The sequence below is a fragment of the Hemitrygon akajei genome, chromosome 6 (genome assembly GCF_048418815.1).
Source record: "Hemitrygon akajei chromosome 6, sHemAka1.3, whole genome shotgun sequence".
NCBI lineage: Eukaryota > Metazoa > Chordata > Chondrichthyes > Myliobatiformes > Dasyatidae > Hemitrygon > Hemitrygon akajei.
Genome location: NC_133129.1, coordinates 182,878,417 through 182,899,450, shown reverse-complemented (window position 1 = coordinate 182,899,450; position 21,034 = coordinate 182,878,417). Strand labels below are relative to the sequence as shown.

The 21,034-nt window shown below is 44.9% G+C and overlaps 1 protein-coding gene across 1 annotated transcript; it reads right to left on the bottom strand.

Annotated features, from left to right (window-relative positions):
• Positions 1-5,355: 5,355 nt before the first annotated feature.
• olfml1 (olfactomedin-like 1) lies at positions 5,356-19,235 on the bottom strand. The gene is made up of 3 exons (XM_073049883.1): positions 18,929-19,235; positions 13,157-13,439; positions 5,356-7,130 (listed from the first exon to the last, which is right to left on the bottom strand). The coding sequence occupies exons 1-3, from the start codon at positions 19,085-19,087 to the stop codon at positions 6,325-6,327; spliced, it is 1,248 nt and encodes a 415-aa protein (XP_072905984.1). The 5' UTR covers positions 19,088-19,235; the 3' UTR covers positions 5,356-6,324.
• Between the last annotated feature and the right edge of the window lie 1,799 nt (positions 19,236-21,034).

The following is a 21,034-nucleotide window of genomic DNA, read 5'->3' as shown; positions in this document are numbered from 1 at the left end:
AATATCACTAGTGTATGTCTTGAAATTTGTTATTATGCGGCAGCAGTCCTCTGCAATACAAAATAACAGAATCTGTTATATAGAGTAAGAAGTGTATATATATTTTAAAAAGTTAAATTAAATAAGTAGTGCAAAAGGAGAAAAAAAAAGTAGTAAGGTGGTGTTCATGGGTTCAATGTCCATTCCGAAATCTGTTCCTGAACCATTGAGTGTGTGTCTTCAGGCTCCTGTACCTCTGGCATGATTGTAGCAATGGGAAGAGGGAATGACCTGGGTGATGGGGGTCCTTAATGATGGATGCTGCCTTTTCAAGGCATTGCTCCTTAAAAATGTCCTGGAAGCTGGGCAGGCTGAATTTAAAACTTTCTGATCTGATGGATCTGCAGCTCCCTCCAATTCTGTACAGAGGCCCGTCCATACCAGCTGGTGATGCAACCAGTTAGAATGCACTCCATGGTATATCTTTAGAAATTTGCGAGTGTCTTTGGTGACATAGCAAATCTCATCAAACTCCCAATGAAATATAGCTCTGTCATGCTTTCTTTGTAATTGCATCGATATGTTGGGCCTAGTATAGATTTAATTATTACTTATTTAATTAATTAAAATATATTTATTGTTGTAATTTAGTTATTTTAATGTACTGCAATGCACTACTTCCACAAAACAGCAAGTTTCACAACATATGCCAGTGATATTAAACCTGATTCTCGTTCTGACGTACAGAGGGATCTCGGAGTCCAAGTCCACAGCTCCCTGAAAGTGGCAGCACAAGTTGCTGGGGTGACATAGAAGGCAGATGACATGCTTGCCTTTATGAGTTGCGGCATTGAGTTTGAGTCAGGAAGTTAGGTTTCAACATTATCAGAATCAGAATCAGACTTTAATCGCCAAGTACCTATGCACATACAAGGAATTTACTTCCGGCAGATGTTGTCTCTCTGCTCGTAACAATAATAATGATAAATATAAATGAAAATATAGATTATACATACAGGTAGTGCAATCCAAGTAATAACTCTAGTGATCTAGAGTGTTGCAAACAGGTCTGGTTTCCCCACTATAGGAAGGGTGTCGAGGCTTTGGAGAGGGCGTAGAAGAGGTTTACCGGGATGCTGCCTGGATGAGAGGAATTCAGGAAAGCTTGGGTAAACTCATGTTGCTTTCACTGGAGCAGTGGAAGCCTGATAAAAATTTATAAAATTATAATAAGTGTAAATAACATTGACAGCCATATCAAAATGTCAAAGTGTAGAGGGCATGCATTTAAGATGACGGGGTAAGTTTAAAGCAGCTGTGTGGTGTAAGCTTTTTACACAGAGTGTGCTGAGTGCCTGGAATGTTTGTCTGGAATGGTGACAGAGGCAAAAAGAAAAATAGAAGCATTTAAGAGGCTTTTAGATTGAAAGAGTGCAGGGAAAATTTACAAGGATGTTGTCAGGGCTTGAGAATCTAAGTTATTGGGAAAAGTTGAATAGGTTAAGACTTTAATCCTGGAGCAAAGGAGAATGAGGAGAGATTTGATAAAGGTATACAAAATTATGAGGGGTATAGATAGGGTAAATGCAGGTTGGATTTTCTCCTCAAGTTGGGTGAGATTAGAGTTAGAAGTCATAGGTTTAGGGTGAAAGATGAAATATTTAAGGGGATCATGAGGGGGAACCTCCTCATTCAGAGGGGTTGAGAGTGTGGAACAAGCTCTAATGGAAGTAGTGGATGCAGATTTGATTGAAAAATCTAAGACAAGTTTGGTTAGCTACATGGATTGGAGGGTTATGGAGGGCTATAATCGAAGTGCAGGTTGATTGAACCAGGCAAATTAACAGTTCAGCATGGACTAGATGGGCCAAAAGGGACTGTATGACTCTGACTCTATGAATAAGAGGAGACAGATATCTCCCATTGCTTATGAAGAGACAGGTCTGACATGACACGATCTCCTGTAATAACGTGGGCTACAATGATTGGATTTTCGCAGGAGGTCCACCGCTCTCCGGAAACAGCACGGCTGTTCACTCCTTCTCCTGGACAATCCCACTTGACATCACCTCCTCTGCTCGTGTTTTACAGATGACAATAGAATTTGTCATTGGAGAGGATCACAGCCATGTTGTTGTTTGGTGACCCAGAGTGTTACATTGGCCGAATTCAGGGCTTTGTGCTTTGGCTCTTGGTAGGGTCATCCATGCCAACAGGTGAAAGGGTAGAGGCCAGATTAAGAGTGGTCCACTAGCCGTCCAGATTTGGGGGTTCAGCTCAGGGCTAAAGACCCTGATTGGTTAAACAGAATTGTTACCGAGACTGCAATGAAGAATCCTTTCACTTCTGAGTGCAACAGTATCCACCCGGGTCTTGCATGGCAGTGAAAATCGAGCTACTGACACGATGAACTGCCAGAGATGGAGACTTTGCTGCCCTAAAGCCCAGCAGTGTTACGGGCAGTAGAGGGAGAGAATAGAATTTATGAGCATTTAATATCTTTTCCTTGCCTTTATTGTGCAATCAGAACCAAAGAACAATGTGGATATAGCCGGGATGGTCCACAGTTATTGCTCCATCTTCAGCTGTCCTTCAGAAATGAGGACAAGCTGTCTTCTGGGACGTCTGCAGTCTGAGTGACGACTGCATGCTGTGGTGGTAGGGAGGGAATTCTAGGATTTATATGCAGTGACGATGAAGAAATGGTGTGACATTTCCAGGTTATTGTCATCAGTAACTTGCAGGAACCAGAACTAGAATTAGGTTTATTGTCACTGACATCTGTCGTGAGATTTATTATTTTGTGCCAGAAGTACAGAGCAGGCTTTAACAAATTACTATAGAAATAGGGAAATAAATACTCAAAAAAGGAATAGTGAGGTAGTGTTCATGGGTTCTTGGGTCATTCAGGAATGATGATGGAGGGGAAAAAGCTGTTCCTAAAACTTTGAAGGTGTGGCTTCAGGCCCCAAATGGTAGTAATGAGAAAAGGGCATTATCTGGATGTTAAAGGTCTTTAATGATGGATACCGCCTCTTGAGGTTCTGCCTTTTGCAGATGTCCGCCATAGTGGGAAGAGTCCTGCATGTGATGGAAGTGGCTGTGTGCATAACCCTCTGCAACCTCTTACAGTCCTGCATATTGGAGGCGCCTATATGCAACCACTCAGAATGCTCTCCAAGGTACATCTGTGGAAATTTGCGAGAGTCTTTGTTGACACACCAAATCTCCTCAGGTTCTTTACTCTTAATATTATATGTGCCTTCATTGGGATCGCATTGATGCGTTAGACCCAGGATAGATCTTCAGAGATATTGACACCCAGGAACTTGAAGCTGCTCACCCCTTCCACCTCTGAGGTCTGGTATGTGTTCTTCCGACGTCCCCTTCTTGACGTTCACAACTGATTCCTTGGTCTTGCAGATGTTGAGTGCGAGGTTGTTGTTGTTACACTGCTCATCTGGCGGATCAATCTTGCTTCCTCATCACCGTCCGGAATTTTGCCAGTAGTGGTGCCACTGGCGAATTATAGATGCGTATGAGCTGTGCCCAGCCACACAGCCATGAGTGTCGAGAGAGTAGAGCAGTGGGCTAATCACACATCCTTGGATGTGCCTGTGTGGATTGTCAGTGAGATGGAGGTGTTACTGACTGTGGACTCCTGATGAGGAAGTTGAAGAGGGAGTTACAGGGGCCTTGCTTTTGAAGCTGGTGGATTAGAAATGGTCTAATGGTGTTGAATGATGAGCTGTAATCAATTGCAGCAGCCCAATCTATGGATTGCTGTTGTCTAGGTGCTCCAAGGCTGGGCCAGCGAGATTGCTTCTGCTGTAGACCTGTTGTGGTGGTAGGCAGATTACAGTGGGTCCAGCTCCTTGCCCGGGCATGAGTTAATTCTAACCATGACCAACCTCTCAAAGCATTTTATCACAGTAGATGTGAGTACTACTGGGTGATAGTTGGCGAAGCAGCTCACCCTGCCTTTCTTGGGCACTGGTGAGATTGAAGCCCTCCTGAAGCAGGACATCTTTGCTGGTTGCTTTTGAACTTGGCAGTGGGGATGACTGGTTTGTGAGGTGTAGACTTGGTGTGCAATTGCAGTGTACTCTCAGCCAGTGTTGGAGCGAGTGAGTGAGTGCATGGGGGTGGGGGGTCTGCAGAGGTGGCTGAGGGGACGACTGTCCAGGCCGCTCCAGCCTGGATAGCATCAAGCTTCTTTATGGCTGTTGGGTGTTTCTTCCCCTTCCTCTAGATGGCGCCAGAGAGTGGTGACTCTCAGCAAGCTGCTCCCAGTCCATTCATTCAAGACCTGCATTATAACCACTCTACACGATTATAATGCAAATTCTCTTTCTCTCTTGTTCCTGCTCAAAACACTGTATAATGATCTGATCTGTATGAACAGCGTGCAAGACAAGCTTCTCACTGTGTCTCTGTATATGTGACATTAATAAACCAATTCCAATTCTAGTTCTTTCATTCTCTTATATAATAATATCATTGAATTTGGCACAGACAAGATGGGCTGAAGGGCCTGTTTCTGTGCTTTAGTGTTCTATGACCCTGTAACTTCTATTATAATCGTTTTACACATTTAAATCTAAATTCACTATCTCTATTGTTCTACCTCAATGCACTGTGTAATGATCTAATCTGTATGAACAGTATACAAAACAAGCTTTTCACTGTATCTCAGTACGTGTGACAATAACAAGCCAATTCCAATTCCAAATTCAATTACAATTCCCTCCACCAGCAGGTTTCTGAATGGTCCAGGAGCCCATGAACACTATCTCGTTACTCTCTTTTGAGCTATTTATTCTTCGATATATTGTAACTTAGAGTGTCGGTCTGTACTGCTGCTGCAAAACTCCAAACTTCAGGACATGCTTCAGTGATAATAATCCTGATTCAGATTCCGTGTAAGATATTCTATCAGACTCCTGACCTGTGCCTTATAAACGAGGGATGAGTTTGGAAAGCAGCACAGGGATAAAGCTTAAACGGAACGGATTCTGCAGTTACTGGAAATCCAGAATCACACACACAAAACGCTTGAGGAACAACTCAGCAGATCAGACAGCGCCGAAGAAAATGAATAAACAGTCGATTTTGCAGGTTATGATCCTCAGTCGGATGGAGTATAAAGCTGACAACTAATGGAGAAGTTGCAGGAGTTGCTGGCTGAAGAAGTTATCGATGGGAGTCGATGCTTTTGCAGCTTGTGCAAGGGGGGGGCCTCATGGTTTTGATATTTCTATCTTTCTATGGGGTTTCTTTGTTTCGTGGATGTCTGTAAAGAGGAAAAATTTCAGGTTGTATACTGGATATATGCTCTGATATTAAATGTACTTTGAAACACATACAAAACTGATGTCAGATTTAATTCATTTTAATTCTGGTCACCACATTATAAAACGGATGTGGACACTTTAGAGATAGTGCAGAGGAGATTTACCAAGATGTTGCCTGGATTAGAGGGCGTGTCTTATGAGGATAGGTTGAGCGAGCTAGGACTTTTCTCTTTAGAGTGCAGGTGGATGAGTGGTGACATGGAGGAGGTATCCAAAATGACACGAGGCATAGGTTGAGTGGACAGCCAGAGTCTTTTTCCCAGGGCAGAAATGGCTAATACAAAGGGGCATAATTTTATGGTGACTGAAGGAAACTATAGTGGGGATGTCAGAAGTAAGTTCATGGGCGCATAGAATGCCCTACCAGGAATGGTTTTAGAGGCAGATACATGAGGGGCATTTAAGAAACTCCTAGGTAGGAACAGGGATGATAGAAAAAATGGAGACTTACGTGGGAGGAAAGGGTTTGATTGACCTTAGAGAAGGTTAAAATGTCAGCACCTTTTGATTGTATGGTCAACGACTTATTAGAGATGTACAAGATAGAGTGGATAGCCAAAGACTTTTCCCAGGGAAGAAATAGCTAATATGAGAGGCCAAAATTTTGTTGATAAGAGGGACATATAGAGTGGGATATCTGAGCTAAATCTTTTACACAGAAAGTGGTGGAGTGTGGAATGTGCTGCCAGGGGCGATGGTAGAGGAAAATTCATTAGCAACATTTAAGGAACTCTTAGATAGGCACATAGATGTTAGAAAAGATGTAGGGCTAGGTGGGAGGGAGAAATTAGGTTGATCTGAGAATAGGTTAAAAGGTCAGCACAACATCATGGGCCAAAGGGCTTGTATTGTTCTATATTGTATGTTCTAGCTTGCCCCAATGTTGTGGGCCGATAGGCCTGTACTGTTCTATATTCTAGAAGCTGGATAGATATTGCTCAGTGACTTAGGCCACTTCACGTAAAGCGCATATTAAAGATTAAGATGGAAGCTACTGGGAGTTGGGCGAGCTCTCGAGTTTTCTCATCGTGAAGAGCCTGTAGATCGTCTGGTAGCCATTGTCCCAAGCATAAAGCTGCTTGTCCCGGGGGTTGTAGTGGATCATGGAGTGCCGGCCATATCGCTTGGGGAAGTAGAGGACGGGCAGGTCGGCTTTGGTCACCACATCAGTCACATCGTAGAGACACTGGATGTGAGAGCGGCTGCCGTATTTTGTGTTGTAGACCACATAGAGGGTGCCGCAGAGCATGAAGGCCGCCTCGGCCCCCTGGCTAGAGCATGGCGTGTCCCAGGAGTGCTCCACCGCTAGGCTGACATGGTCGATTTTGGTGAGCACGATGGTGCCGTGGCCGTCTCTCTCAGGCTCTGCATGAACAGCCCAGATGCCTTCTTCATCCATTGCCAGGTCAATGAAAGTGTAGGGAGACAGCTGGTAGGCTGGGACCTGCCCGGCCCCCTGCAGCAGCATCCGATCGCTGATTGTCCCGTTGCGCAAATTGTACTTGACAATCTGGTTGAGCGTTCCGTTGGCATGGAAGTAGAGGTAGCCATCATAGGCGATGTGCCCCGTCCCCTGCCAGGCCACCGGCAGGGTCACTGTCTTGGGCGGCTGCATCTGCGAGCGGATGGTGAAGGACTTGATCCCGGAAAACTCTCTGAGTGAGCTGCCGCTGGTTCCACTGAAGAGATAAATCTTGTGGAAGTCCCGGATTGGGTCCTTTATCCAGGAACCTTGAACCTCTCCCGTTCTCTTCACAATCTTCAGAGACTTGATACCTGTCAGTAAGGTATCACAATCTGCAAACAAAACCAAAGGGAAATAAATCCTCTTAAAGAAGCAAGATTGAAGCTCTGCCATGGTTGGTCCCAAGCCAGCTCTGAAGGGGGGGGGGGTTGCGTTAAGAACCCCCTCCCGTAAAAACTCACAGTTACAGAAAGGCTAACAGAAGCTCCAAAGACCTTATCCTTGGAAGAGGAAGGGTCTTCACCTCAAAGACCTGAAGACCATAAGACATAGGAGCAGAATTAGGCCATTGGACCCATTGAGTCAGCTCCACCATTCAATCATGAGATCCCCTTCATCCCCTTCTAAATGTCAGCCACTACAGACACAGAGCTCTCAAGTGTTCCTCATATGATAACCCTTTCATTCCTGGAATCATCCTTGTGAACCTCCTCTGAAATCTCTCCAATGCCAGCACATCTTCCTTTACATAAGGAGCCAAAAACTGTTCATGATACTCAAGGTGAAACCTCACCAGTGCCTTATAAAGCCTCAGCATCACATCCCTGCACTTGTACTCTAGACCTCTTGAAATGAATGCTAACATTGCATTTGCCTTCCTCACCACTGTCTCAACCTGAAAGTTAACCTGTAGGGTGTTCTGCACAAAGACTCCCAAGCCCCTTTGCATCTCAGAGTTTTGGATTTTCTTCCCATTTAGAAAATAGTCTGCACATTTATTTCTACTACCAAAGTGCATGACCATGTGTTTTCAACATTTTATTTCATTTGCCAATTCCTTGCCCATTCTCCTAATCTGCCTGAGTTCTGCAGCCAAGTGTTTCCTCAACACTTCCAGCCCCTCTTTGTATCAGTTGCAAACTTGGCAACAAAGCCATCTATTCCCTCATCTAAACCATCAATATACAGCAGAAAAAGAAATGGTCCCAACACTGACCCCTGTGGAACACCACTAGTCACTGGCAGCCAACCAGAAAAGGATCCTTTCATTCCCACTCACTGCCTCCTTCCAATCAGCCAATGTTCTAACCATGTTAGTAACTTTCCTGTAGTACCATGGGCTCACAGCTTGTTAAGCAGCCTCATGTGTGGCACCTTGTCAAAGGCCTTCTGAAAATCCAGATACACAACATTCACTGCATCTATCCTCAAAGAAGCACAAGGTGATAGGTGAAACCAGGAGGTGCAGGGGTGAAGTAAAGAGCTGGGAAATTGATTGGTGAAAGAGATACAGAGCTGGAGAAGGGGGAGTCCAAAAGGAGAAGACAGAAGGCCAGCAAAGAATGAAAAGGGGGGGGGGGAGGTGATGGGCAGGTAAGGAGATAAGGTGAGGGATGGATAAGGTGAGGGATGGAAATGGGTATTGCATTACTGGTGTTCGAGAAATTGATGTTCATGTCATCAGATGGGAGCACATAATTCTCCGCATCTACCATTTCCAACGGGATCCCAGCACCAAACACATCCTTCCTTCCCCCACCCCCCCCCCCCCACATTCTGCTTTCCACAGGGATCGCCTCCTATGCGACTCCCTTGTCCATTTGTCCTTCCCCACTTATCCTTGCAAGCAGAATAAGTGCTACATCTGCCTCTACAACTTGGAGTACTGTGCTCAATTCTGGTCGCCTCACTACAGGAAGGATGTGAAACCATAGAAAGGGTGCAGAGGAGATTTACAAGGATGTTGCCTGGATTGGGGAGCATGCCTTATGGGAATAGGTTGAGTGAACTCGGCCTTTTCTCCTTGGAGCGAAGGAGGATGAGAGGTGACCTGATAGAGGTGTACAAGATAATGAGAGGCATGTGGATAGTCAGAGGCTTTTTCCCGGGGCTGAAATGGCTAGCATGAGAGGGCATAGTTTTAAGGTGCTTGGAAGTAGGTACAGAGGAGATGTCAGGGGTAAGTTTTTTTATGCAGAGAGTGGTGAGTGCATGGAATGGGCTGCTGGCAGCGATGGTGGAGGTGGAAACGATAGGGTCTTTTAAGAGACTCCTGGATGGATACATGGAGCTTAGAAAAATAGAGGGCTACGGGTAAGCCAAGGTAGTTGTAAGGTAGGGACGTGTTCGGCACAGCTCTGTATTGTGCTGTAGGTTTTCCATGTTCCTGTGTTTCTACTTCCTCCCTCACCACCACCCAGGGCCCCAGACAGTCCTTCCGGGCGAGGCAACACTTCACCTGTGAGTCTGTTGGGGTTATGTACTGCGTCCGGTGCTCCTGGTGTGGCCTCCTGTATATCGGTGAGGCCTGACTTAGATTGGGAGACTGCTTTGCCGAGCATCTATGCTCTGTCTGCCAGAAAAAATGGGATCTCCCAGTGGCCACCCATTTTAATTCCACTTCCACTTCCTGTTCCCATTCCAGTATGTCTATCCATGGCTTCCTCATCCTGATGAGGCCACATTCTGGTTGAAGGAATAACACCTTATGTTCCATCTTGGTAGCCTCCAACATAATGGCATGAACATTTATTTCTCAAACTTCTAGTAATGGCACCCCCCTCCTTCTCCATCCCCTTTTTCCTCTCTCACCTTATCTCCTTTCCTGCCCATCGCCTCGCTCTGGTGTTCCTCCCCACTTCTCTTTCGTCGCTGGCCTTCTGTCCTCTCCTGTCAGACTCCACCTTCTCCGGCCCTGTATCTCTTTCACCAATCAAGTTCCCAGCGCTTTACTTCACCCCTCCCCCTTCCAGCGTCACCAACCATCTTGTGCTTCTTCCTCCCCTCCCCCCCACTTTTTAACTCTACTCCTCATCTTTTTTTCCCATCCTGCTGAAGGGTCTCGGCCCAAAATGTCGACTGTACTCTTTTCCATAGATGCTGCCTGGCCTGCTGAGCTCCTCCAGCATTTCATGTGTGTTATTTGTGGTGATATTTTGCTTTATGTACTTTGTATGATACATGTTTTGTGGATGCACCTTAGTCTGGAGGAATATTGTTTCAATTGCTTGTACATATATACTGTATGTAGTCAGGTGACAATAAGCTTGAAATTGAACAACAATCTCACAAATTTTCCATCTCAGTCTTTACTCTACCTCTATTACTTAAGACCATAAGAAATAGGAGCAGAAGTTGGCTATTAGGCCCGTTGAGCCTATTACACTTTTGAATACTATCTTGGCTGATCAGGCCATAGGCTCAGCTCCACCAACTTGCCTTTCCCCCTTAATTCTTAATTCCTTGATCTAACTGTTCAGGTGGACAGGACTCGGGAAGGGAAAGGTGTGAGCTGAGGAGATGGTACACTAGTGGAGACATTTTTATTCCGGTGTTGTGACATCGGAGGGTATAAAGCCAAATTTGGCTGTTGGTTTCAAGCCAAGGGGACCATGTATTATAAACACAAGAGATTCTGCAGACGCTGGAAATCCAGAGCAATGCACATACAAAGCATTCGAGGAACTCAGCAGGTTAAGCAGCATCTATGGAGAAGAATAAACTGTCGACATTTTGATCTGAGACGCTTCATCAGGGCTGGAAAAGAAGATGGGAAGATGGCAGAATAATAAAGTGGGAGGAGGGAAAGGAGGCAAGTTGTAAGGTGCTAGATGAGGTCTGGAGGGTGGGGGAGGGCAATGGAATGAGCAGCTGGTAGGTGATAGATGGAAATGGTACACAGTTGGAGAGGAAGGAATCTGATAGGAGAGAATAGGAGAGAGGGAATGAGGAGGGGACACAGGGAGAGGTGATAGGCAGGTGAGGAGAAGAGAAGTGATACTGGACAGGGTACAAAGCCAAGACTGGCTGTAGGTTTCATGCTAACTGGACCACATGTTGCTGTTGCCCTGCTGATGTCGGTCCAGTTCAAGTGAAAAGATTAAAACCTTGGAGAAAAAAATACGTAAGGAATTTCAAAATGATTCTGAGTTGAGGTTACATCTTAAAGTGTCATTGTTCAGTCAATGGATCTTTTGCGAAGTTCTCAGTTCAGCCCAAATGGCCCTCTGCATCTGTATCCAGTGTACTTTCTGAAGAGGTGGGACATTGACACAGAGCCTTGGCCTTATGGCTTCAGTGACCCCGAGTTTGATCACAACCCTGGGTACTGTTCATATGGAGTTTGCAGGCTCACTCTGTGACCTCTGTGGATTTCCCTTCGGTGCTCTGGTTTCCTCCCACATCCCATAGATGTGCAGGCAAGTACGGTAAGCAGGCCTCCTCGACATTGGTTAGACCCAACGAAAATCAGGGCATCGCTTTGTCAAGCACTTTCGCTCCACCCGCAACAACCAGGGTTTGAATTCCTTTCCCCACGTCCATTCTGAAGCGCTGGTCTGCGGCCTCCTCTTCTGCCACAATGAGGTAACTCAGGCTGGAGGAGCAGCATCTCGTATTCCGTCAGGTAGCCTCCAAACTGATGGCATGAACATCAATTTCTCTAACATCTGGCAATTTATCCCCTCCCCCTTCCCTCTTCTATTCCTCACTCTGTCTCCCCACTTACCTCTTCTCCTCACCTGCTTATCACCTCCTCCTTTCCTTTTCCCCATGGTCCACTCTTCTCCTCTTTCAGATTCCCTCTTCTTCATCCCTTTACGTTTTGTACCTTTCACCGTGCAGCTTCTCACTTCATCCCCCACCCCACATCCACCCATCATCTTCCACTGCGTACTTCTTCCCCTCCCCCACCTTCTCATTCTGGCTTTCCTCCTTCCTTTCCAGTCCTGATGAAGGGTTTGTCCTGAAATGTTGACTGTTTATTCACTTCCGTAGATGATGTATGGCTTGAGTTCCTCCAACACTTTGTGTATGTTACTTTGGATTTCTAGGGATCTAAAACTCTTGTGTTTACCCTTTTTTTTACTCAACTAAGTCAATGCTGTTTGACTGCATTAGGACTGTTTACTGAAACATCGGAATTTGTACAGATCCCATTCCGGTTTATTTTTAATTATAATGGTGCCATTTCTTAATTAACACTTCTACAAAGTGCTTAATTGGCTGTGAAGAGTTTTGGGACATCCGTGGGTATAAAAGCCATTGAACAAAGGCAGCCTTCCCTAGTGATTAGGCTGCCAGTTCTCCTCTTAACCGTGAGAGCTTTATTTTATAACAAATACTGCACGGTAACAGGCCCTTCTGTCCTGACAAGCACGCGTCACCCAATTACACCCATGTTGACCTGTAAGGGAACACGAGCGAATCTGCAGATTCTGGAAATAAATAAAAACACAAAATGCTGGCAGAACTCAGCAGGCCAGACAGCGTCTATGGGAGGAGGTAGTGACGACGTTTCGGGCTGAAACCCTTCGTCACTACCTCCTCCCATAGATGCTGTCTGGCCTGCTGAGTTCTGCCAGCATTTTGTGTTTTTATTGACCTGTAAGGGCCTGTTCTGCACTGTATCTCTAAATAAATAAAGAAAGAAAGGAATCTGATGGAGGAGAGTGGACTTAGGGAGAAAGGGAAGGAGGAGGAGTATGAGGGGGGCAGGAATGATTCAGAATCGGAATCAGGTTTAATATCACTGGCAAATGTCGTGACATTTGTTGCTTTGTGGTGGCAGAACATTGCGATACATAATAATAAAAAGGTATAGACTACAATAACGTCAGAATGGGGAATGGAGATATAGAGAAGCGGAGGGGAGAAGTTACTGGAAGTTTGAGAAATCTATGCTCATGCTGTCCGGTTGGTTTCCCACATGGAATATGAGGTGTTGCTCCTCCAACATGAGTGTGGCCTCATCGTGGCAGTAGGAGAGGCTGTGGACTGATATGTTGGAATGAGAGTGGGAAGTTGGTTTTATTTATTGAGAGGCAGTGTGGAATAGATGTGGCCTTTCAAGCTGTGCCACTCAGTAATGCCCGGATTTAATCCTAGCCTAATAATGGGAATATTTACAATGACCAAATAACCGACCAGCTGGTATGTCTTTGGAGTTTGGGAGGAAACCAGAGCACCCAGAGGAAACCCACTCGGTCATGGGGAGAACGTACAAGCTCCTTCTAGGCAGTGGTGGGAATTAAACTTGGGTCCCCTGTACTGTAAATCATCGTGGTAACCACCACACTACTGTGCCACTCAGTTTCTTGAAGGGAAAATAATTGCAGCAAAGTAGGTGCCCAACTCTCACCTGCGGACATATGGAACTTGGTCTTTCTCTTCTGCTCTTTTTGGATTTCCTCTTCGGCCAGCTTCTCATCAACCTCTAAGCAAGGTTGTGTAGGCTGCTGGGACTCCAGGTAGTCAATATCCTTCTCAATCCTCTCTATTCTGGATCCCAAATTCTCTACCTCATTCTTAAACTCAGATTTGTAGATATTCAGCCTGTCCAAGCGCAACGTTATTTCTTTCCGGAACTCTCTGAACTCACTGACGTACTTGTTCATGTCTTGGTTGCGTTTTTCCAGCCTGTCCTGTGGATTCAGAATCAGAATGAGAATCATGTTATATCAATGGCGTATATTGTGAAATTTGTTGTTACGTGGCAGCAGTACATTGTGGTACATAATAAAAACTATAAATTATAACGATATATATAATTGAACAGTGCAAAATGAACAAAAAAGGAAAGAAAAAGAAACAGAAAAAGAAATAAACTGATCATACTAAAAATGTGATCATATTACTGGAAGGTAATCACAAACAAGAGAAAATCTGCAGATGCTGGAAATCCCAGTAACACACACACAATGCTGGAGGAACTCAGCAGGACAGGCAGCGTCTGTGGAAAAGAGTACAGTCGATGTTTCCACAGATGCTGCCTGGCCTACTGACTTCCTCCAGCTTTTCGTGTGTATTACTGGAAGGGTTATTGGCACTCTCAGCTGTTTATGTTAACGTGAGTTCAGATCCCACAGCAACAGCCTGGGAGTTCAGTGCTGAACAGTTAAAAACACAAGAGATTATATGCAGATGCTGGAAATCCAGAGCAAGACGCACAAAATACTGGTCAGGCAGTAACAGTGGAGAGGATTAAACAGTTGATGTTTCAGGCCGAGACCCTTTATCAGGATTGGGAATGAAAGAGGGCAGAAGGCAGAATAAGGTGGTGGAGGGGGCGAGGGGAAGGAGTATAAGATGGCAGGTGACAGGTGAGACCAGGTGAAGGGGGAAGATGGATGGATGGGTGGGGGTGGGAGGAATGGAGTCGGAGCAGGGGATGATAAATGGTAAAGGTAAAGAACTGAAGAAGAAGGAGTCTGATAGGAAAAAAGAGTGGATCATGGGAGAAAGGAATGGAGGAGGAGCATAAGAGAGAGTTTGGTGCTTTAAGGTAATCTGGAATTGAAATGAATTTAAATCTGGAATGTTCCATTCTCAGTAATGGTAAGCTTAAAAGTGCTGTATATTAATAAAGCCCCATCTGGTTCATTTATGCCCTTCAGGGATAGGAATTACGGAGAGACAGTAAACATTCTCGCAAATTCCCACAGATGTACTGTGAAGAGCATTCTAACTGGTTGCATCACCGTCTGGTATGTGAAGTTGCAAACTCAGCCAGCTCCATCACAGGCACTAACCTCCCCAGTATTGAAAAGGCAATGCATCAGAAAGGTGACAAACATCATTATGGACCCCCACCTCTCAGGACATGCCCTCATCTCATTGCTACCATTAGCAGGAGGTACAGGAGCCTGCAGACACATACTCAACGATTCAGGAACAGCTTCTTCCTCTATGCCATCAGATTTTTGAATGGAGAGTGACCCCGTGAACACTAGCTCAGCAAATTATCCATTTCTATTTGCACTACTTATTTAATCTAATATGTATATATATTTCCTATTGTAACTTGTAGTTTTTTCATTATTATGTATGACAATGCTGCATAACAACAAATTTCATGACATATGCCGGTGATACTAAGCATGATTCTGATTCTGCCAGGATTATTCCTCTCCACAGATGCTGCCTGATCTGCTGAGTACATCTGCATTTTCTGTTTGTTACTCTTTCTTAGTTCGATGCCTGCACAGGGCTACTACTGAATATTAAGAAATGTATTGTTCGTTTGTTCATTTGTTCATTATGTGCCATGTCACATGACATGGACAATCATGGTCCTCCCATGGCCATGACTGTTTTTGGCAAATTTCTCTACAGAAGTGGTTTGCCATTGCCTTCTGGTCAGTGTCTTTGGAAGACAGGTGACCCCAGCCATTATCGATATGCTTCAGAGATTGTCTGCCAGGTGTCGGTAGTCGCATAACCAGGACTTGTGATTTGCACCGGCTGCTCATACGACCGTCCACCACCTGCCCCCATGGCTTCATGTGACCCCGATCGTGGGGCGAAGCAGGTGCTACACCTTGCCCAAGGGTGACCAGCATGCTAGCAGATGGAAGGGGTGCCTTACACCTCTTTTGGTAGAGAGATATCTCCACCTTAAAATTATGTCTATGCCTCTTGTCATCTTATACAGCTCTGGCAGGTTGCTTCTCATCCTTGTTTACTCTGAAGAGAAGAGCAATAGCTCACACGACCTCTCCTCATAAGACATGCCCTTCAGTCCAGAGAGTGTGTATAGAAACATCTGTCTGGATGGCATGCAAACAAACGCTTTGCACTGTATCTCATTTACGTGATAATAATGAGCCAATTACCAAATATACTTTCTTAGAAGAATCAGTACAAACTTTCTAAGCTGAATCATCTTAATACCGTTCAGTCATTCATTTCTTGGGGTGGCGTGGCGGAGATACATCTCTACCAACCTCTGAAGATACCATAAGATCATAAGATATAGGAGCAGAATTACACCATTTGGCCCATTGAATCTGCTCTGCTATTTCATCATGGCTGATCCATGTTCCCTCACAGCCCCAATTTCCTGCCTCCTTCCTGTATCCTTTCATGACATGACTAATTAAAAATCTATCAGCCTAAAATATATGTAAACATTTAACCACCACAGCTGCCGAAGAACTTCCTCCTCATCTCTATTCTAAAAGGATGCCCCTCTATTCTCAGGCTGTGTCCTCTGATTTTAGGCTCTCCCACCAGAGGAAACATCCTCTCCACATCCACAGTATTGAGGCCTTTCAACATTTGATAGGTTTCAATTAGGTCACACCTCGTTCTTCTGAATCTCAGTGAATACAGGACTACAGCCATGAAACACTCTTCATATGACAAGCAGTTCAATCGTGGAGTCATTTTTGAAACCTCCTTTGAACCCTCTCCAGTGTCAGCACAACCTTTCTAAGATAAGGAGCCCAGAACTACTCGTGATACTCTAAATGAGGCCTCACCAGTGCATTATACACCCTCAACACAGCATCCTCACTTTTATATTCTAGTCCACTTGAAACGAATGCCAACATTGCATCTGCTTTCCTCACCACAGACTCAACCTGCAAATTAACCTTCAGGGAATGCAGCACAGGGAATCAATCCCAAGTCCCTTTGTGCCTCAGGTGTTTGAATTTTCTCTCCATTAAAAAGTAGTCTACCTTTTTATTTTTTCTACCTAAGTAGAAGAAATACAGTAAGCATTGATCAAAGAATGTATGAATTCAGTATTAACAAAGAGTACTGTATTGATAATGGCTGAGGTCACCTGACTTGTTAAGATCAGGAGGCAATGGCAAACCACTTCCATAAAAAAATTGCCAAGAACAATCAAGACCATGATCACCCACCTCACACAACACGGCACATAATGATGTCACACAGCACGGCACATGATGATGTCATACAACATGGCACATAATGATGTCACACAATGCACATAATGATGTCACACAATAGACAATAGACGCAGAAGTCGACCATTCGGCCCTTCGAGCCTGCACCGCCATTTTGAGATCATGGCTGATCATCTACTATCAATACCCGGTTCCTGCCTTGTCCCCATATCCCTTGATTCCCATATCCATAAGATACCCATCTAGCTCCTTCTTGAAAGCATCCAGAGAATTGGCCTCCACTGCCTTCCGAGGCAGTGCATTCCAGACCCCCACAACTCTCTGGGAGAAGAAGTTTTTCCTTAACTCTGTCCTAAATGACCTACCCCTTATTCTCAAACCATGCCCTCTGGTACTGGACTCTCCCAGCATCTGGAACATATTTCCTGCCTCTATCTTGTCCAATCCCTCAATAATCTTATATGTTTCAATCAGATCCCCTCTCAATCTCCTTAATTCCAGCGTGTACAAGCCCAGTCTCTCTAACCTCTCTGCGTAAGACAGTCCTGACATCCCAGGAATTAACCTCGTGAATCTACGCTGCACTTCCTCTACAGCCAGGATGTCCATCCTTAGCCCTGGAGACCAAAACTGTACACAATACTCCAGGTGTGGTCTCACCAGGGCTCTGTACAAATGCAAGAGGATTTCCTTGCTCTTGTACTCAATTCCCTTTGTAATAAAGGCCAACATTCCATTAGCCTTCTTCACTGCCTGCTGCACTTGCTCATTCACCTTCAGTGACTGATGAACAAGGACTCCTAGATCTCTTTGTATTTCTCCCTTACCTAACTCTACACCGTTCAGATAATAATCTGCCTTCCTGTTCTTACTCCCAAAGTGGATAACCTCACACTTATTCACATTAAACGTCATCTGCCAAGTATCTGCCCACTCACCCAGCCTATCCAAGTCACCCTGAATTCTCCTAACATCCTCATCACATGTCACACTGCCACCCAGCTTAGTATCATCAGCAAATCAGCAACACGGCACATAATGATGTCACACAACATGGAACATAATGATGTCACACAACACAGCACATAATGATGTCATACAACACGGCACATAATGATGTTACACAACATGGAACATAATGATGTCACACAACACAGCACATAATGATATCATATGACACGGCACAAAATGATGATGGTAATAATTTTAAGATGATTGAAGGAAAGAAAAGGGAGTGATGTCAGAGGTAGGTTTTTTTTTACACAGAGAGTGGTAGATGCCTGCAATGCATTGTCAAGGGTGGTTAGTGAAGGCAAGTACATTAAAGAGACTCTTAAATGGGTGCATAGATGAATGAAAAAATAGGTGGCTATGTGGGAGGGAAGGGTTAGATTGATCTTAGAATAGGTTATAAGTTTGGCACAACATCGTGGGCAAAAGGCCTATATTGTGTTGTACTGTTCTACGTTCAATGTTTTGTAAATCTGTTTAAGTAGCATTGGGGGCACCACAGTAGCGAAGCATAGCATAGTGATTCATATGAAATTATTACAGCAACTGGTGTCAGAGTTCAGAGTTCGGAGTTCATTTCCGGCATCCTCTGTAAGCAAGTTTTGATGTCATTTCCCAGTGCTCCAGTTTCCACCCACAGTCCAAAGCTGTACTGGTTAGTAGGTTAATTGGTCATTGTAAATTGTCCTGTGATTAGGCTAGGATTAAGTAGATGGGTTGTAGGGCTGGAAGGGTCTGTTCTGCACTGTAACTCTAAATAAATAGGACCATAAGTTCTAGATTGCAATGACTGTGTGTAAAACACTTCACATCTCCCTCTTGTTTATCAGCCAATCCTTATAGTCCTACTCCCTCTGCTTAGTAATCTTTCTTTTCTTGCTTGTTGAAGACCCCTTTAATAAACCCTTGAGCAACACATACAGCAGGTCGTCCATGGAGAGGAATAACCAGTCGATGCTATGAACCGAAACCGCTCATCAGCTCTCAGCCCAAAGCATCGACTGTTTGATCCTTTCAATAGACGCTGCCTGACCAGCCGAGTTCCTCCAGCATTTTGTGTGTGCTGCTCTAGATTTCCAGCGTCACAGTCACGAAATGTCATAGCTAACCAGAGGAGTGTCACAAAGACCGGTTAAAGGAGCAGTGTGCAATATTGGCAAACAGGGTTTTAAAGGAATGAATTTCTTTTCTTGAGGTCTGTTCCAAGACACGGGAGAGAACCGGACTTTGACCATTTCACTTACCTCAAGCACCATGATGCGTCTCTCAAAGTATCGCATCAGCATGGTGTCATGTGTCATTTGCTGGGCTCGTCCAAGCACTTGAGTTAGAAGTAGAAACGTCAATAGCCTTGGAGAGGCCATTCCCGGGAGCCTTCTTCCACAGACGTTAGAGAACATCATGAAACCCTAATTCCCGCTGTTTGTTTGGATTGAAGGGTCTGAGATTTTGCTTTTGACTTAAGCAGGCACCAAGTTGCAGTCCTTTGAATTTTATGCAGAGAATTTTGAAAAAAAGTAGATGGATTTGCAGTGTTCAATTCCCAGACGCTGGAAGGGCAGGGCTTGGTGACATAAGCAGATGGACCTCCCCATCTCCGAGTGAAGGGTGCATTTTTCAACAAGTCTGGATTCTTTCCCCTTCATGTCTTTATTATTTCCATGTGCTTGTGACTGACTCATATAGACTCCAAACTTGCCAAATAAAACAGCAAAAGCCACAAGAAAGGAACAAGAGGAATTTTAATTGCACCCCAGGAACCAGACAAAACCAACAACTTGGCTGTACAGCCAGGAAACTAATAAAGTGGCCCAAACAAAACAACAGTATGTGTTAAGCTCTAGATGTCTAGTAATTGCATTGAAAATCTCTCCTCTTTAAGTCTGTGTCAAATTTTCTGCAGGTATAATAGTGGTGGTCCACTTTTCATGGTGGTGGTGGTGTGGGAGTGTGTGTGTGTGAGAAAGTAAGTGTGAGTGAGTGTGTGTGAGAGAGTGTGTGACTGTGTGTGTGTGTGAGAGAGTGAGTGAGTGTGTGTGAGAGAGTGAGTGTGAGTGAGTGTGTGTGTGTGTGAGAGAGTGAGTGTGTGTGAGTGTGTGTGTGTGTGAGAGAGTGTGTGTGTGAGTGAGTGTGAGTGTGTGTGTGAGAGAGAGTGTGAGTGTGTGTGTGAGAGAGAGTGTGAGTGAGTGTGTGTGTGTATGTATGTGTGAGATAGTGAGTGTGAGTGTGTGTGAGAGAGTGAGTGAGTGTGTGTGAGAGAGTGAGTGTGAATGAGTGTGTGTGTGTGTGAGAGTGAGTGTGAATAAGTGTGTGAATGAGTGTGTGTGTGAGTGAGAGTGTGAGTGAGTGTGTGTGTGAGAGAGAGTGAGTGTGACTGTGTGTGAGTGAGTGTGTGAGAAAGAGTGTGAGTGAGTGAGAGTGAGTGAGAGTGTGTGTATTGTGAGGTGAGCAGATCACAATGTTTAAGGTCTATAAAGGAGATGAGGAGAGGTTATGAGAAGCTTCTCCCTCTCCTGAGAGAATCACAGTTGGGTTTATTGTCACTGACATATGTTGTAAAATCTGTTGCCTTGTGGCTTGTGGCAGTGGGTTAGTGCAAGCATAACAAATCACTGTTGTTTGTTTGTTATGTGCCGTATCACATGACGCTGGCATCATGGACTATTGACCACGACTGTTCTTGGCAATTTTTTCTACAGAAATAGTTTGCCATTACCTCCTTCTGGGCAGTGTCTTTACAAAACGGGTGACCTCAGCCATTATCAATACTCTTCAGAGATTGTCTGCCTGGTGTCAGTGGTCGCATAATCAGGGCTTGTGATGTGCACCGGCTGCCCCCATGGCTTCACGTGACCCTGATCGGGTATTGGGTGGGGGGGGGGGGGGATAAGCAGGTTCTACACCTTGTCCAAGGGTGACCTGCAGGCTAGAGGAGGGAAGGAGTGCCTTACACCTCCTCTGCTAGAGTCGTATCTCCTCTGTGCCACCCCAAGTTGCTATAAGCTACAATGAAAAACAAGTAATGCTGGTGGTGTAGTGGTATCAGCACTGGACTTTGAGGCAGGAGGTCCTGAGTTCAAACCCAGCCTGGCCAGCAGCAGTATCTGTGCAGAAGAAAGGCCTGGCGATCTACTTCCACAAAATCTCTGTGGTCCATGAGGTCATGAGTTGGACTTGGCTTAACAAACGACTGAACAAGTGCGAAAGAGGAACAGTGAGATAATGTTGATGGGTTCATTGTCCATTCAGAGGGGAAGAAACTGTTCCTGAAACAAAGTGTGTTTCATAGCTTCAGGCTCCTCTTCCTTCTCCCCTTTCTCCCCTCCAACAGCTTCAGAGGAGGCTGTTCT

Excerpts from the sequence above, each read along its gene's own strand:
- olfml1 (XM_073049883.1), bottom strand. The coding sequence starts at position 19,087 with ATGATGTTCTCTAACGTCTGTGGAAGAAGGCTCCCGGGAATGGCCTCT. Across the intron at positions 13,440-18,928 it reads GACGCATCATGGTGCTTGAG|GACAGGCTGGAAAAACGCAA; the intron begins GTAAGTGAAATG and ends CTGAATCCACAG. Across the intron at positions 7,131-13,156 it reads CAAGTTCCATATGTCCGCAG|ATTGTGATACCTTACTGACA; the intron begins GTGAGAGTTGGG and ends TTTTGTTTGCAG.